The 16,170-nt window shown below is 40.6% G+C and overlaps 1 protein-coding gene across 1 annotated transcript in view; it reads right to left on the minus strand.

The window, feature by feature from the left end:
- scrib (scribble planar cell polarity protein) overlaps positions 1–16,170 on the minus strand; it is a gene marked incomplete at its 5' end in the record, with an annotated part of 37,639 nt that overhangs the window by 8,435 nt on the left and 13,034 nt on the right. Inside the window, 17 exon segments of the mRNA XM_014030649.1 lie at positions 510–649; positions 1,176–1,325; positions 3,205–3,387; positions 3,461–3,547; positions 3,622–3,841; positions 3,940–4,099; positions 4,965–5,015; positions 5,381–5,491; positions 6,112–6,234; positions 7,354–7,407; positions 7,825–7,878; positions 8,023–8,094; positions 8,601–9,005; positions 11,658–11,738; positions 14,051–14,107; positions 14,563–14,619; positions 15,183–15,302. Of these exon segments, the coding sequence (XP_013886103.1) occupies positions 510–649; positions 1,176–1,325; positions 3,205–3,387; positions 3,461–3,547; positions 3,622–3,841; positions 3,940–4,099; positions 4,965–5,015; positions 5,381–5,491; positions 6,112–6,234; positions 7,354–7,407; positions 7,825–7,878; positions 8,023–8,094; positions 8,601–9,005; positions 11,658–11,738; positions 14,051–14,107; positions 14,563–14,619; positions 15,183–15,302 (2,125 nt within the window).

The following is a 16,170-nucleotide window of genomic DNA, read 5'->3' on the forward strand; positions in this document are numbered from 1 at the left end:
ACTATTAACTCTGAAGTATCACTATTACCTGTAAAACATCACTATTACCTGTAAAGAATCACTATTAAATGTAAAGCATCACTATTAAATGTAAAGCATCACTATTGACTGTTTAACATCACTATTACCTGTAAAGCATCACTATTAAATTGAAAGTATCACTATCATCTGTAAAGAATCACTATCATCTGTAAAGTATCACTATCATCTGTAAAGTATCACTATCATCTGTAAAGTATCACTATTACCTGTAAAGTATCACTATTAAATGTAAAGTATCACTATCATCTGTAAAGTATCACTATTATCTGTAAAGTATCACTTTTATCTGTAAAGTATCAGTGCAGACAATAAACACAGATGTGCAATTACAGCAGAATTACTTTAAAAGTTTAAATTGGGTAATAACAGAGCACTGGGCACTAAATAAAGAAATAATTAAATAAATGTTTATAATAAATAAAGAAGATAATATCCAGAAATAAGATGTATGAATATCGGTGGCTTACCTTCCATTGGAGTGGGGGAAGGAGTCGGAGCAGGCGAAGGGGACTCGGTCAGCTGGTCTAATGTCCCACGTTTCTTCCCATCCCGAGACTTGGCAATGACCATCTGAGCTTTCAGTGCATCTTGCTCCAGAGACTTCATTCTGCACGGAGAAAACAAAAACAGTCAGAAGAATAACTCAGACACYGACAACAGGATCAGAATCACTCCTAATTACGGGTGCTCCTTGTCCTGGATTGCTGCTACAATCTTATTTCATTGAAAGGTTTACAGAAGGAGTAACGGGGGCATTCCAGGAAAAGGACTACCTACTGCTAGTAGGTTTACCCTCAACTCACAACAGCTTGCAAACTGACTGCGGGCGTAGTGTTAGTAAAAAAAACAAAAACACACTACAAGAGAGAGCAAGGCACAAATAAAAAAGGAAGAGGGCTGCAGAGGAAGGACAAGACAGAGAAGAGAAAAGCTGAAACCAAAGGCAGCTACAAATGAAAATATCTAAAGTCGTGCAGAAGCAAAACAGAACTAGAAAGGCAGTGAAAGCACTTTTAGTGTTGCTGCCAGTGCTTGCTTGGACCTTTCTGAATTTACCCCAAAAWCTCAAAGCACCCCAGCACACCCCATAATGCCGTGCATCTGGCCCTAGTGGCTGGGGCCAAGGAGCAGACCTGAGCTGGGAGGCTGCAGAGGAGGTAGAGGAGGCAGCATGAGGCTGGGGGGGTGCAGCTGCGCCCTGAGAGGCCCTCACTCTGGCCTGGTAGAGCCTCTTAGCCAGGTCCTGCTCATACTGTCTAACATCCTCCTCGAGGCCATAAGGCCTGGGCCCCACCCACAGAGAGGGGAGGGAGAGGAGAGGAAGAGGGAGCGGGATGAAAGGTAATCCAGGAGGAACGATGAATATGAAGAGGAGGGGAAAGAAAAGGCACAAACAGAAAAAAAGAGAAGAAAATCCAAGAATGGAAAGTAAAACACTGACAAAATTAGGAGAACCAGGAACAATAAGTTTGAGACAAGACATTAGGGTGAAAGAAACACAGAACACAGAGCTTCGATTTACAAACGTACAAGTCTGAATATTTAAACACTTACTGTATAATTAAGATATTTGAAACTCAAGATTCACAAACCTCCTTTCTGTGATGTTTATTATTTTAGCTGAGTCAGTTTAATCCAAATAGTTTTTTAAACCTTAATGTAGCAACAAACAAAATGTTGCTATTTTAGGGTAAAACAGCTCAACGATATACGCTGAGCTAAAGACTAAATGTTTTATTTTCTGTAAAAAAACATTAAGGTATTTGTTAGATTATTTCTTTGTTGTAACGATGCTTCTTGGCAATGAATCTTACACCYTTGAAAAGCCTGTTAATTTCCCTTTTAAATGGTGCCACATTTGTAAGGAACATGCATTTGTGGGATGAGCAGTAGAGCTGAGTATGTGGGTTGTGCACATGAAAAATTTGCCAAATCTTGTCTGCCAAACAGCTTATTTAAAGCCTCTGGTACATCCAGGTGCTGCCAATCAGGAGACCACTGTAAGATTTAACCTCTTAAGCCCCAAGGGGTTTTCTTGATATTTTTTGCTTGAAATACCATACTGAAATGTAATTGAGTGTATCTCAGCATTTACAAACTCTACCTAAATAATCTTAGTATCAAAATAAAGCAACACTTGGGGAGCTTTTATTAAAAGTGTTAGTATTAAAACAGCTGCTGTTGTTGTTTTAGAGATATTGAGGATGAAACATTTTTATTTTTCTCTCCCATCTGAACAACTTTTTCATTAGACAGTATATAACCCATTTAAAACCATAATGAATCAGGCTAAAAACTCTTGGAAACCATAAATCCACTTGTGGACATCACCTGTGCAAAGATTCATGCTGCTAAAATTAACCGGAGCAAAGTTACAGAGGTTTTACTAAAGAAATAATTTTACATTTTGTCATTCTGCACAGGACAGACCATGATGGTACCATTAAGAAATGTTAAGAAATCTTAAGTTTTTATGTCCAAAAGTTATTTATCTTTTAAAAAAAATATTCAAACATTTATTTGTCACCATACATGTTATTTAAAACAATGAGAAATTATACTCGACTTCAGTTGGATCATATTCACTCAAAATCAAGTAAAAAAAAACTTTCAACAAACTTTACAACCTGTTTTGGTATCTGCTTTGACTTACTTTAAAAACAAATGTCAAAAAAATTTCCTTTAAAGATTTGCTTGAATGTATTTACAGATTTACACAAATCCTATTTTGTCCAGTTTGTTTACTTTCTGATTCAACTGCCAGTCATTTGAACTGTGTTTAGTGGATTTAAATATTGTTTCCATGAGTCTTTAGCCAAGATTCTTAGCTTCCTATTGATACCAAACATGTCCAGGTTCAACTGACAGATTAACAGAAGTTAAAAGATATAGAAAATGGAAAATGCTGTTTTGCTCTCGGTACCGGGGGCCTGGGGCTCAAGAGTTAAAGCCAAGACACATTACAACAACAAAAAAAAATAATGTACCAAACCTAATTTACTTACGTTTTATGCCAAGCATAAATTCATATGATGCTGCCCTACATATAAAACTACAATGAATTGTAGTAATAYTTGACACGTCTTGAGGTGAGACTGCATCATAAATGTACAAAACGTCATATTTGACAACATATTTGTTGTTTAAAAGTGAAGCGGTTACCGTGCAGCCCTCCACATGGCCCTCTTCTCAGCTTCCAGGGCTCGTTTCTCTGCCGGGGACAGGTCCTTGTCAGGGGCCACAGCCAGCTCTGGACTCTGCATGCGYAGTCTCTCTTGGTGTCTTCGTTCGGCTTTGGCCGTGCGGATCGGAGCCGACGACTCTCCGGGGTAAACTGAGGTCAGACTGGTGAGACGCAACAAATCAACCACACCGCGACTAACAGATGTGTCAAACAGATTGTGTAGTTTATATTTACCCTGTCATAGAGTTGGGCCTCTGCTCCTGCCTGAAACTGTCCTCCAGTGAATTCCTTTGGGAGTCTTTACCATCCACTGAGGAAGGTCTACACAGGAAAGAATGAGGTTAAGTGGCAGAGATGATTCGAAAAGGAAAACATTTGGAGTACGCAGTTCTTACCCCGAGCTTCCTCCATAGCTTGGCGGTGTGATGTTGTAGTTTGGCGGTGTGGAGAAGTGTGGCGATGGCGAGGACACCGGCTCCACATTGTACTCTACTCCATCCAACAAGACCTTTCCTGTTGCCTTCATTTGTGCCACCTGCTTAGCCAGGTCTTCCTCCTCATCCTCTTCATCTTCATCCATTAGGTACTCCCGCGCCCGCTGCTCAAACCTCCTCTCTGTGAGAYACGCCATCAGACAAGTGTATAAACTCCCATGAAAGAGTCAGTTATGTTTTTATTGATTATTACAAACCAAAACAGTGGTGAAAACAAACCTTCCTCCTCCCTCATCTTCTTGAGATCGTCTTCTCCGACCAGGGAGACTCTGGGTTTRGGTTTCTCTGGAGTCTGCTGCTTCACGTCAATCTCAAAGTATTTCTGCCTGTCCCTGAACGAGCGCTGTTCTGGGCTGTCCTTTCCACCAGGAGACGGGCTCTGAGTGGTTACAAGAGCAGACGGTTGAACTAACAGAGGTAAGAAGATCCGAGAACTCCTGCACAGTTCCTGTTGTAGAGCCATTTGCAGCCAGAGATGCCAAAAAGACCAAGAGGAAAGCAATGCATTAATACCCAGCACCATTTCACTGACATCAGACCAGCTAACACTGGCAGTCCCATTACTGACAGGAGTTTCATAGTTTTGTCTCCGTTTCTGGGAACAGAGAAGCCACCACCGGTCAAGCCAAGCACCCCACAGCCTCAACGAACAGGGCTGGTTTAGTCCAGGTGAAGGTGAAGTGGATACCTGCAGGTCCATGGACAGCCTGGAGAGGCGAGGCACTGCTGCCAGGCTCATATAGTCCCGGCGATCAGACGAGAAGGAGGACCGGGGGGAGAACTTACTGGTCAGATCCTGACCAGTGTTTTTACTATCAAACACCTCATCATTCATGTCCGACTAAAAAGGGTCAGACACATCAGTACAGCACATGTTGAGTGCATTTAGACAGCAACAGAATSTGTGTTTAGCTCCTAAATGGCTCCAGGAAAGACACACATTTACAGGATGATATTTGTTATTGACGCGTGCTTCAACTAAAAAACTGTCATTACAAATTCTATTAAATTCCAAGGCTGAAACACCTTGAATAAAACTATAAACATGAGCTTAAACCAGTGGTGCCTAATCCTAGTCCTAAGGCCAGTATCCTGAATGCTTTCGATGTTTTTAACCTGATTTGGATGAGTGAGTGAGACACAATGAAGAGCAGGGAAACAACTAAAACATGCAGGATGCTGGCTCCTCCAGGACCAGGACTGGCCACCACTGGCTTAGAAATATGGTTGATATCTTTGCTCACCTCTGGAGAAGGTTGCTTTGGGTGGATATTGTTCTTCCCAGCATATAGGTCCTGTTGGCAGAGAAAATTAATTGATAGTGTAGAAAAAAACATGCAGGAGAAACAGACACTAAACAGGCAGACTGGAGTATAATAAAAAGTAAACATAAGATTAAATGTTAGTGCATCAGCCACACAAATACAGACAAATGGATCAAAAGTCAGCAGCGGTACAACAGATGATGGAAGGTAAGCACAAAACCCGACAATGAGCACATTCCACAGGTCACAGCACGTCACAGAGCCACCAGGACAAAATACGGGCTTGGTTTGGGTCGGCCTGCGTCGGACAGGTGGAAGGGGGCGGAGCCAGATGAACCAAGTCAACACGGCATGCTTGTGTCGTGACCCGCTCAGGTCCGGTCAGCACGTCCTACCTGCGGCYGCTCCAGCACAGCCAGTGAACGAGGCACGGCGGCAAACGCCTTGTATGCCTGCTTGACATTCAATGGAAACTCGTCGGGCGATAGGGGGGAGGGGGCGCGAGGCTGCAGGGAGGGGGAGGAGTCATGGAAAGTAAGTCCATGTGGTAAAGAAGGCAGGGGAAGGGTAGGACAAACAGACACACGGAGCAGAAGGTAGACAATGAAAAGGAAAAAAWAAWWAAATAAAATCCTGTGAAGTTTAAGACGACTGTGGAGAACAGGTGAGCAGCGTGGCAGCTGGTTTAATGAGGAAGAGGAGGACAAATGGAGAGAAAGACAGACAGTAGGGCTTGGGCAGGCAAAGCAGATTGTTTTTCTTGTTTATACAACTCTGTGAAACAACCGGGCGTTGATGAGTGAACAAAATAATAATTTTGTTCATTGTTTTCTGATTTACTGCTTGCCACAAAAATAAATTAAGAACATTTTAGAAATCTAAAATCCTTGTCAGGTAAGTTTGACTCAGGAGCTCGGGGCTGAACTCAGCACCATAACAGAGTTCATAAAAMACCTTCAGGTGTGTCTGAGAGTAAACCAACACCTGAACAGACCCGGCTCCTCGGTCTAATCAAATACAAAAGCACTGCTGTCAGACACACGCTCATCGTTTCAGGGTGTGTCACCTCAGCACACGGCACAGACATMTCTAACGACCAGCCCTACGTGGTGGTGAGGGGTCTTACAGAGGTCTGGGAGTTGAATGGGGAGGGGCCATGCTGAAAGGGGTTAGGACTGTGGCCCTCCGGTGTGGCGGGGGAGGTGCTGGGCCTCACTCGGCCAATCGGTTGTATGGCACCAGGTCGCGTCTGGAAGGAAAACAAATCATTTATTTTCCTGAGTGAGATTCCAAAGATGAGGAACGTTCAAGTGAATGACAACGGAAAATAAATGGAGTTAATGGATGAAATGAGTTTGAGCATAAAATAAATATTTGGATTTTTATAGAATATATATGTAATATATTCCCACACCTCTTTACAACTCTAAAGACAATAAAGAATGATTTAAAGGGGGTGTATTATWCAAATCGATTTTTGAGCTTTTTATCATGTTATTCTCTCAGAGTGTTGCWTTGATTCATTCATGAGTGTTTGAGGAATCCTTGAATCTCCTGTGGTATTCATGTGGAGCTGCCTAAACACTTGCTGGCACAAAGCTCCGCCTATCTGTACAAAGCTCCTCAGTCTGCAGCCCAGCTCCCGACCTACAGAGCACCTCCTCAAAGCTCCACGYCAGCAAAAATTAGCAAACYCCTGGTGGATCTYCACYTRTGTTGAGCTTGTAATACTAACTACAAAACGTAGCTTCYTAARGATCCATATTTATAGTTTCTTCACAAAAAGTGGTTTAACATTGACCTGTATGAGAGCATGACTGGGAGACATTTTACCAAGCTGAAACACAGACATACACAGAGCCTCTGTACTTGCTCGGGTTCTTCAGAATAAAAGTACTTTCAGGGTACAAAGTGGGATCATTTCTCAACTGTATTCTGTTATTTTCCAAAACTGATATTACATAATGTTGCTTCTTTTTTTTTTTACAACGCTCTTATGAAAGGTTGTAAACAGCATGAAGCACTGTTGTGAAGACGTGCTGAAGTGGGAGTATCAGAAATGATAGGAGGTTCTTAAAAAGGCAGCAGCTAATCTGAAGGTGTTTAGATAGACTATGATGCAAAATCAAATTTATTTTTGATATATACAGGATTTTTATAACTGAAGGTAATGTAGTTACTTGATTGTGGTGTAAAAATGATCTATGTGCCTTGAAAATACATAACACCCCACCTTTAAAAACAAWTTTATATTAAATGTATTTTTTAGTATCACACTGTTACAAGCTGACTCAATATATTTAGTTTAAAAAGTGCAATTCATACTGTAAAACACACAATTTTTCCTCACAGCTTCATTGACACTCACTGATGATGAAGTGTTGTCCTTGACAGTGGGAGTGGAGGTGTAATGAATGCTTGCCTGTAGGGAAAAAAGCATTAAAACTACATTAAATTCTATGACGTTGATGTAAATATGCACGAGTCAGCACCTTCTACTTTAACTTCAACCAGCAGAGCAAACAGTCTCTACATTTTAGTGAATAGATCTCAAACAAATGCACCATCAGTGTTCATCTGGAGTTAATGTGATTGCTCTGTGTGATATTCTGATGTGTGCAAGTAGATACACGACCCTAACAACTGTTCCTGGTTTTCTTTGAGAAATATAAAGCCAGAGCTGGTCAGTGGAGATTTTAGGTACAGACTCCCTCTCAAAACAATGCACATCCAGTCTGCTTGAAGCAAAGCATCAGTWATCAGCTGGCCATTGAGAAGCATTCACATGCTGTTCAGAGCTTAAGGCAGCAGTCTCAAAGAGGCCCAGAAACCCACTTACAAAGCGGGTCTCCTTGCCTGCACACAGGGAGCTGTTGGAGGAGTGGTGGCTGGGCTAAGGGTGGGAAGGAAGGTCAAGAGGGTCAGCTGTGAAATACCTCCTCTAAAGAGCTAGAAGTGACTCATGGGAGAAGGATAAAGTAAATTAAAAGATGGTTTGATGGCAGGTAGTGATGGCTGGAGGGTGACAGCAGCTCACCGGCTGGATAGTTGGAGAGTAAGGGGCTTCTCTGATTGGACTCTCCGTCCTGGTGTAATCCGAGGAAGGCGCCTAGGGTAGGAAAAAACAAATTAAAATCACATTCAATCTGCTGCTCCGAGTGTCAGACTGCACTGAAAACTCTGCATTATTCCTTAGTAAGTAAAACAAATCTGCTGATAAACATGCAGCTCACTGTGCACCCCACAGTCTGCATTCCTTCATGACTTGTGACCTTCCCTGCAGCTGCTGGGTCAGCTAATCTAGTCAATCTGGACTGTCGGAACTCCCGAATGCCTCAAAAGATGCCACAAGCTGTGCTCACAGCAAAAGCATGCACCAGTTCACCTTGTTGTTATAAACACAGATTAATGCACATAACTAACACCAACAGTTTAAAAACCTAATTTCATCGGGACAAAGACTGCATTTTCACTGCCAGCATTTGTTAATTTACATTCACACGACTATTAACAGATTAAATTTCTGTACACGCTCTAAAATGTTTGACCCAGTGAGTGACACTAAGTGCACAGCAAAACAACATGCTGCCTCCAAACTCCACTCAGGCATCTTGCCTTGGTGAACAACCAGGGCTGCAGCTTTCCCTGCCTGCCGTAGCCCACCGGAGGCCCTGACAGGATCTGCTCCCCGGGAGGACGGCCCCTTCCTTTCCGATTAGCCACTAAGAAAGGGTTTTCTTGGAAGCACATTGGCTGCGAGTCCACCAGGCACTCCTCTTCCTCTTCCTCTTCAGGAGTGAACGATGACGCTGAGTTAACAGCTGTTGTTGAACCAGAACAGTCAGTGATCGTGGGCGTCCCATTTGGGGAGAACTGGGATTCGTGAGGATAATCGTGGTCTGGGCTCAGAGCGGGGCTGACAGGTTTGGTGTATTGGTTCAACCCGAAGACTGTGGGGTCTAAGGGAGATCCGTACTCGGCCTGCAGGGGGGCCTCCATGGGAGCGACAGAAGCCGAGAACTTAACAGGAGCAAAGGAGAGAGAGAGAGATAATGTGCTGGAGACGGACCAAGACCGACAGCAGAATGTGAACTCGACAAAACAGTCGCTCACACTARTTAACTTAATGAACTTTAAACTGGCCTACAGAGGCAGACATGTTTTATCTTTTCATATTTGTAATAAATAAAGTAACATTTTAAAACTGAAGAATAAGAGGAGTAAAAACTCCTGTTTCAGTAGATTCATACATAAAAACTCAACACAGTATCCTCCTGCTGCCATCACTATCTGCATTTCCATCGCAAATGTGCACAAACCTTTGTCGATATTCTGTTAATGTTGAAAAAACACAGTTTTGCAATTGCGGTGTTTTCATTAAATAAGAAATGCTATTAAAGTCACGGGTGAATACATTTGTTCTCGCAATAAGTCATTGCAAACATGGCAGTAACAAACGTAAACACATAGCATATTGGTYGCACGACACTAGCGCTCATCATCAGCCATCAGAGGAGACGTCGGCGTCTTATCGAGGCTTTGCAGTGACAAGCTCCTTATACTTGGGAGCGGCTACGTATGCTGTGTTTTTGGGAAATTGTAGTCGGTGAGTTTACTACTTTGTTTTACAACTTCAGTGATTTTACTACTACTTCTACTTCCTGTTGTCTTCTTCTTTGTCGCCTTTTTCTCTAGTAGAAACAACCGGTTGTTGATCACGTGACTCCCGTGATGTGAAAAAAGTGTTTCCATTGCAGTTTTGCGAAACACACCAATTTCAATACAGCTGAAAAACCACCTCATCCTAGCGCAAAAACATTTTATTGAAAAAATGAYGTTTTTTTTTCTAAATTGACGTGTTTCCATTGAGCAAATTTATTTTCGAAATTCTAATTTGCGCATCTTCATAGTCAATGGAAACGCAGCTAGTGACTCTCTTCTAAAGCATTAAAGATATGTTTATAAGCACCCATCATTCTAGTCTTAACTGGTGGTGTCTGCTACAAAAGACACATTCCTGCAGCACCAGCTCTCAGATATAGTTTTAAATAAACTTTATCATTTCAGAGAGGAACTCAATTTTTAGCTTGTGATACAGGGTACCTCACATGAAACGTTTTCACACAACTTTAAAAAGTCTGCACTTCAAACTGTTGAGGAATTTTTTTTTTCTTTAAACCTGATCTCTGAAAATAATCGTGGCAGCCAGACTAAGAATACACCAGGTATTGTGAAGTGGTGATGCAGCGCTCTATAAAAGTCGGCGGTTTGAGGGTCAGAGGGGTGGAACGTGATCCGGTGCCAAACACAGACTGTGAGGGACAGCTGGGTTTTAGGTGTGAGAGAGAAAAGTCAGGCTGACGACTCGCCAACGAGCGGAGCTGTACACAGTCGCGTGGGAAGAGCAGCTCGTCAACCAGGAACTAAACAGTTCATGGTCAACGCGTTTGGTTTGGAGGGCAGAATGCATAATGAATTATTTCCCCAAAGAATGTGGTTTTAATAAGACAAAGTTAGATATATTTGAATAAACTTTGCTTAATTTGTAGCTCATTTTTTGATTGTATATCTCAGTTGTCACAGGAATCAATYTAATGTCTGTACTTCACCATATTTTTAAATACAACAGTGTAGTAAGTCTATACCTTTGGTGAACATTTATTTGTTTGAACCTCACTGAAACACAAAAWGGATTTTAGATTTGGAGCTCTTCTGTTTTAGTTTCCCTTTTTTCTGAATTTCAGCAAAAACCAAGAGAAAGTGTTTTAAATTTCATCCTGAGCAGAACCACATGGGTCCGCTTCGAACAGCTGCATGTTATATGTAGGTTAAATGCTGCTGTTCTCACAGGACACTGATCTAAAGGTAAAGCACAAAAGCAAATCTATTTACAGTTTATGAGGAAATGCTTTCATTTATGTGAGCAAAAAGCAGCAACTAATCTTCTGAATTGTGTTAAGCTTGTAAAATTAGCAGAATAAAGCTAGGAGGTTCTTTTCMGAAAGGCCTAAACATTAAATTTTAAATAATACAAGTTTAACAGAAGTAGATGAAGAAACAATGAAGAAAGAAAGACAATAAAGTTGAATCAGGTAACTCACTGCAGAATGAGAACAGGACAGAGCTGGACGTCCACACTAACTAATCCACCCAAACTGAGACACTCGTCTGACTCTCTCAGACGACACTTCCTCCTCGCCTGACGGGCACCCCACCCACCCGAGWGACCCGTCCAACTCGGAGCCAGATGCAGGTTTAAAATATCGCAGAGGGTTGTTCGGTTGATAGTGGGCAGCTGTTCCCTTCCCCCCACCTCATCCTGTCACACCAAGACGTCCATGCTGCTCTTATTAACATCATGTTGGTTTATACTCCGGACGAGTTCGGCTTTGGAATCGTTTGAACAGCAACAACTATGATTTCTACACTTTGAGCACGTTACAGTCTTCTTTAAAAGATCCAACTGGTCCCTACAAGGTCACTCAGTTTCCAGAGGCACAAACCACAAATTCCACAAGGGTCTATTCTGAGTGTTGAAGGACTTTTCAAACCAAGGACACACAAGATAACAGAAATTTATGACATGAAGGCATGTTTCAAGCCCGTTTAAACGGTAAAAGCCATCATTCATACATGTAAAACGTGTATGTATGCTGGTAAAGCAGGACTTACCCTGTTGACTTTCTGTAGACTGGTGGTGGGCAGAGCTGCCAGTGTTTTGTAGTCAAGTTTTAAAGGTCCAGTGCCAACGTTCTAATGGGAAATAAGAAGACAGAAGTCTGAGAAAACTCTAGTCTTTACAATTATCCAGTATGTGGCCATCATTTATTTTGTGAAGATAAAAGGGTTTGGCTCAAATTGGCTCTGATTTGAAATAATATTTTATATATATATATATATATATATATATATATATAAAGATACTGGTATCGGTATCGGGTCCGATACCATCATCAAGTACTCATACTCGTAAAAGCCGGCCGATACTCTTAACCGATACCGCTTTAGTCCCATCCTGTGCTGCGCTGCAGCACAAAGGGTAAACAACAATCCATACCAGGCGGTGGCGCTAATGCACTGACAAGTTATTTCCGACCACACCCCCGAATAACAGAAGAAGAACGATGACAGTAGAAGAAGAAGTAACATGTCGGCAGTTTAGAGATATTTTAAGATCGGCACAGAGGACACCAAACAAGCAGACTGTCTGCTGTGCTCTGCTAAACTGTCAAGAGGAGGAGCGAAAGTTGGATGTTTTAACAGCAGCAATTTGATTAAACATTTGAGGACAAGACATGACAAAGAATTCAAAGAGTTTGCTGCTGCTAGCAGTAGCCTTCATAAACAGCACTGTTGTTGCAGTAACTTCAATGCTGTTTTTTTTTTCTTGTAGAACAAACTAAGACATAAGCAGAATATGGAAGGAAGTTTGTTGTAAAAGCATTTTATTTTTCCCTCTGGTTCTTCTGAGATTTTGTTTTAGTTGTTCCATTTAAGVTTGAACTGAAATTTACTGCACTTTATTACTATTAGTAATTTTTTTAACAGTTTAAGACTGAAGCAGAGTAAACTTCTATAGATGTGCTGCTAAAATTTATGTTATAGTTTACATTTTAATTTAAATTTGGTAGTTGCATGTTGAGGAAAATGATTAAAAAATAACTTATTTTGTTTTTTAATGTATGCAACAGCATTTGTTTTGCAGTATTTGTATTGTTAATACATTCAGAGGGAGTGTGGCCTTATAAAAAAGAGCCCTGTTTGAAATAAAATAAATGGTTTCAAAAGTTATGGTGTGATATATATACCAACTTATCTACTTGTCAGAGTTTGCACTACCTTTTTATTGTCAAACATAATATTTACCCATCAATTTTTCTATGATAATTGCATTTCATTTTCATTCTGTTTAATATTTAACAAGTTGAACAGATAATCCACACGAACCCCGCTACTTGGTATCGGTGAGTACCTAAACTGAAGTACTCATACTCAGTCTTGAAAAAACTGGTATCGGGACACCCCTAATATAAATATATATATATATATATATAAATAATGAGAAATTATGTTTTACTTCAGTTGGATCATATTCACTCAAAATCAAGTGAAAAAAACTTTCAAACACACTTTATAACCTATTTTGGTATCTATTTTGACTTGCTTTCTAAAAATAAAGTCAAGAACTTTTTTCCTTTACAGATTTGCAATGATGACTTTTTGTACAGTTTGTTTACTTTCTGATTCAGCTGCTTGGCATTTGAACTGTTTAGTGGATGTAAAAAWAAAAGTTTCCATAAACTTTTAGCCAAGATTCATAGGTTTATTTTGATACCAAACATGTCCAGGTTCAACTGACAGATCTTAAGTTAAAAGAAAAAAGAAAACCATCCAGCCTTCTGAGGCCCCCCTAGCACCCCCCACTTTGGGAACTCCTGCTGTACGGTATTTCTGCTCTGAAAGCAAAAACTTTGTCAAACTTTGAAAAAACAAACGAAATTCAAATTAAAAACCTAAATATTTTCAAGGCCCTTAACACCATTTTGTCACTCCTAAACAAATACAATAAATGTTAACACACATAGTTAGGCTTTAGCACAGCTGCTCAAAATATTATGAACACGTCTTAAAGGAATAGTTCAAATCTTTGTGTGTTTTTTTTTTGTGAAAAACATCATGAATAAAGAATATCTTACCTGCTGTAGAAATAATTTTGAATGACCTCACTTTGGAGAATGAGTGTTTAATTCTGACCACACTTCAAAAGATTTGAATTATTTCTTTAATTCTGTTAATGTGATCATTTGGGTGTGACACTGACTAACTCACAGACACATTGGGGAAAAGTTTCTACCCAGGGGTGATTATTTTTATCAGTTTGTTTACTTAAATAAAGTGCCAGTGATGCTTTTTAGAAGCACTTTGAGCAGCTGCAAAAATAAAGCAGGTAAAGATAAAGCAGGAGTCGATAACAGCTCTTTTACAGCATAAACACATCCAGATTGTGTTCTTTTCTGAACACCTGCTTTTATTAGAGCGCCACCTGTCCCTGAGGAGTGTCTCACCTCCGTCTCCTCTTCTAGCAGGCGAGTTGCCTCCTCACGCTCCAAACGCATGCGCTCCTTCACCATGAGAAGAAGTAGAGTGCAGAGAGGGAAACACACAACCACACAGTAATGGCATGAAGGGGTAGAAAGAGAAGACAGAGACGAGTCACAGTGAAAGGGTGAAATAATAGTTATAGAGGGAGGAAGTGGGATGATTGGATGATAATGTATCACACCAAACACGCCAAAAGGACAGGTGAGAGGAGGAAAAAAAACGGGGGAAAGAAAGGATAGAGTTCACAAACATTAAAAAGTACACTATTTATGTTTCTATGGAGGAGAAAAAGCATGCAAGGTGAGACACTGCAGGAACGCTTCTGTCCAAACTCAACACCCACACAAGGTGCAGAGGAAAAGCTTCACTCGTTCATTCGTTTGTTTTTGTTTTCCCCCCGTAGCTGCTCAGAACTGAGATACATTTTTACCCCGTTTCCTTCCCCCAACATCAACAGATTTTTAGTTTCACTTACAACTTTTTCCATCTCTTCTCTCTCCCACTGTGAGGTTTCTCTCACCATCTCAGACTCCTGCAGGAAAAAAAAGCAACATTCTGTAAACCTCAGCAGAAAAAAACAAACTAAAAAAGACCACATTCATATTCAAAAGGTAGTTATTTAAAATAATTTGTGGGTCTGAGAGTATGCAGAGCAGAAACAGAAGCAGAATTCAATAAACACACCCTGGCGTTRCTTCAGAACGGGCAGGGACTAAAACTTGACAAAATAAACAACAGCGCCGGTGCATTGTAGTCGCTCAGGCAGACACTGTGTAAATGTGGCGTGTATGACCGGAATGAGTGAAACTACTGTTATCAAATTCCACCTGCTAACACCAAACTGCTGTGGAAGCACAGTGCTGCTGCAGCAGAATCGCTGAACAAAACATTTGACTCGTGTCGGTGTGAATGCAGCGGGGCTCAGTTTGCACGATGCCAAGTTTTACCACGGCTCCTGACGGTCAAAACAAAACGTTTCAAGCTACTAATGTGGGAGTTTTTACAATTTTTACTCTTTACTACCCTGTAGGTTGAGTTGACACTGGTAATACTTGTTCTAATCAGATAATGATCAGGGTGTGAATCATTTTGTACCTTCTGTATTATGTCCATCTCCTCTGGACTCAGGTCTCGGTCTATAGAAGAGATGCTCTCCAAACTGTTCTTACGGACAATTCCAGTTGCGAAAGGGTTGGCAATGATCCCAGGAGATGCCTTAAAGACAAATGTTTGATTAAAAATGTGATCAATGTAAAAACAATGTAATTATTTGAAACCATTTAAACCCTACAATGTAAAAGTATGTGACACAATAACCATTCATTTTGGATTTGAAGCCAAAAACATTTAATAAACGTCCATTAATAGTGCCGCCTTCATAAGTGAACAAATATCCTTTACTACATGCACCAATTCATCCCATTCAATCATGAAAAAACATCCAGCTACCAGCTCAGAAGACACTTTATTTATCAAATAACACAAGAACTTTCTACTTTGCTAAAGTCTGTCTTAAATGAGCTGGAGCCCATGAGTTACAGGCAAGTAACAAGTGGTTTTATTTTCATTTTAATGTTTTAAACAATAACTGTGTCCACCCAGTTTCCTGAGGCATTCCTGAAATATTTGATGACAATTATCATAAGTTAGATCTGTTATATCAATCTTTTATCTGTCACAGTTTCTCTGTAGTGTTTTTGAATTATATGCATCACATTGTTTTTTTTTCTTTCATCCCAACTTCCATGATCCATGATTCCATAATCTGTACTATTAGAAACGTCATTGAATCTGGATGTGTATCAACTTATTGATCAAGGCYTTCACACTGTGACTTATCTGAATTGTTTTAATTGTTTTTATTTCCATCAACATTTAAAGTTCTTGCTGCAACATATCCACAGTCCCAACAGGCAGACAGTCAACAATGTCAGTCAAATAGTGTCTGCACTGTGATACTTTACAGTTAATAGTCTGTTGAGATTATTTTGCACTGAAAACAGGCAAATTCTGATTCCTAATGTCAGATTCTGATTGTCTACTGCACGCGTCAAACACAAGGCCCGCGGGCCAAATGTGCCCC

This window comes from Austrofundulus limnaeus, unplaced genomic scaffold (genome assembly GCF_001266775.1).
Source record: "Austrofundulus limnaeus strain Quisiro unplaced genomic scaffold, Austrofundulus_limnaeus-1.0 Scaffold1096, whole genome shotgun sequence".
Taxonomy (NCBI): domain Eukaryota; kingdom Metazoa; phylum Chordata; class Actinopteri; order Cyprinodontiformes; family Rivulidae; genus Austrofundulus; species Austrofundulus limnaeus.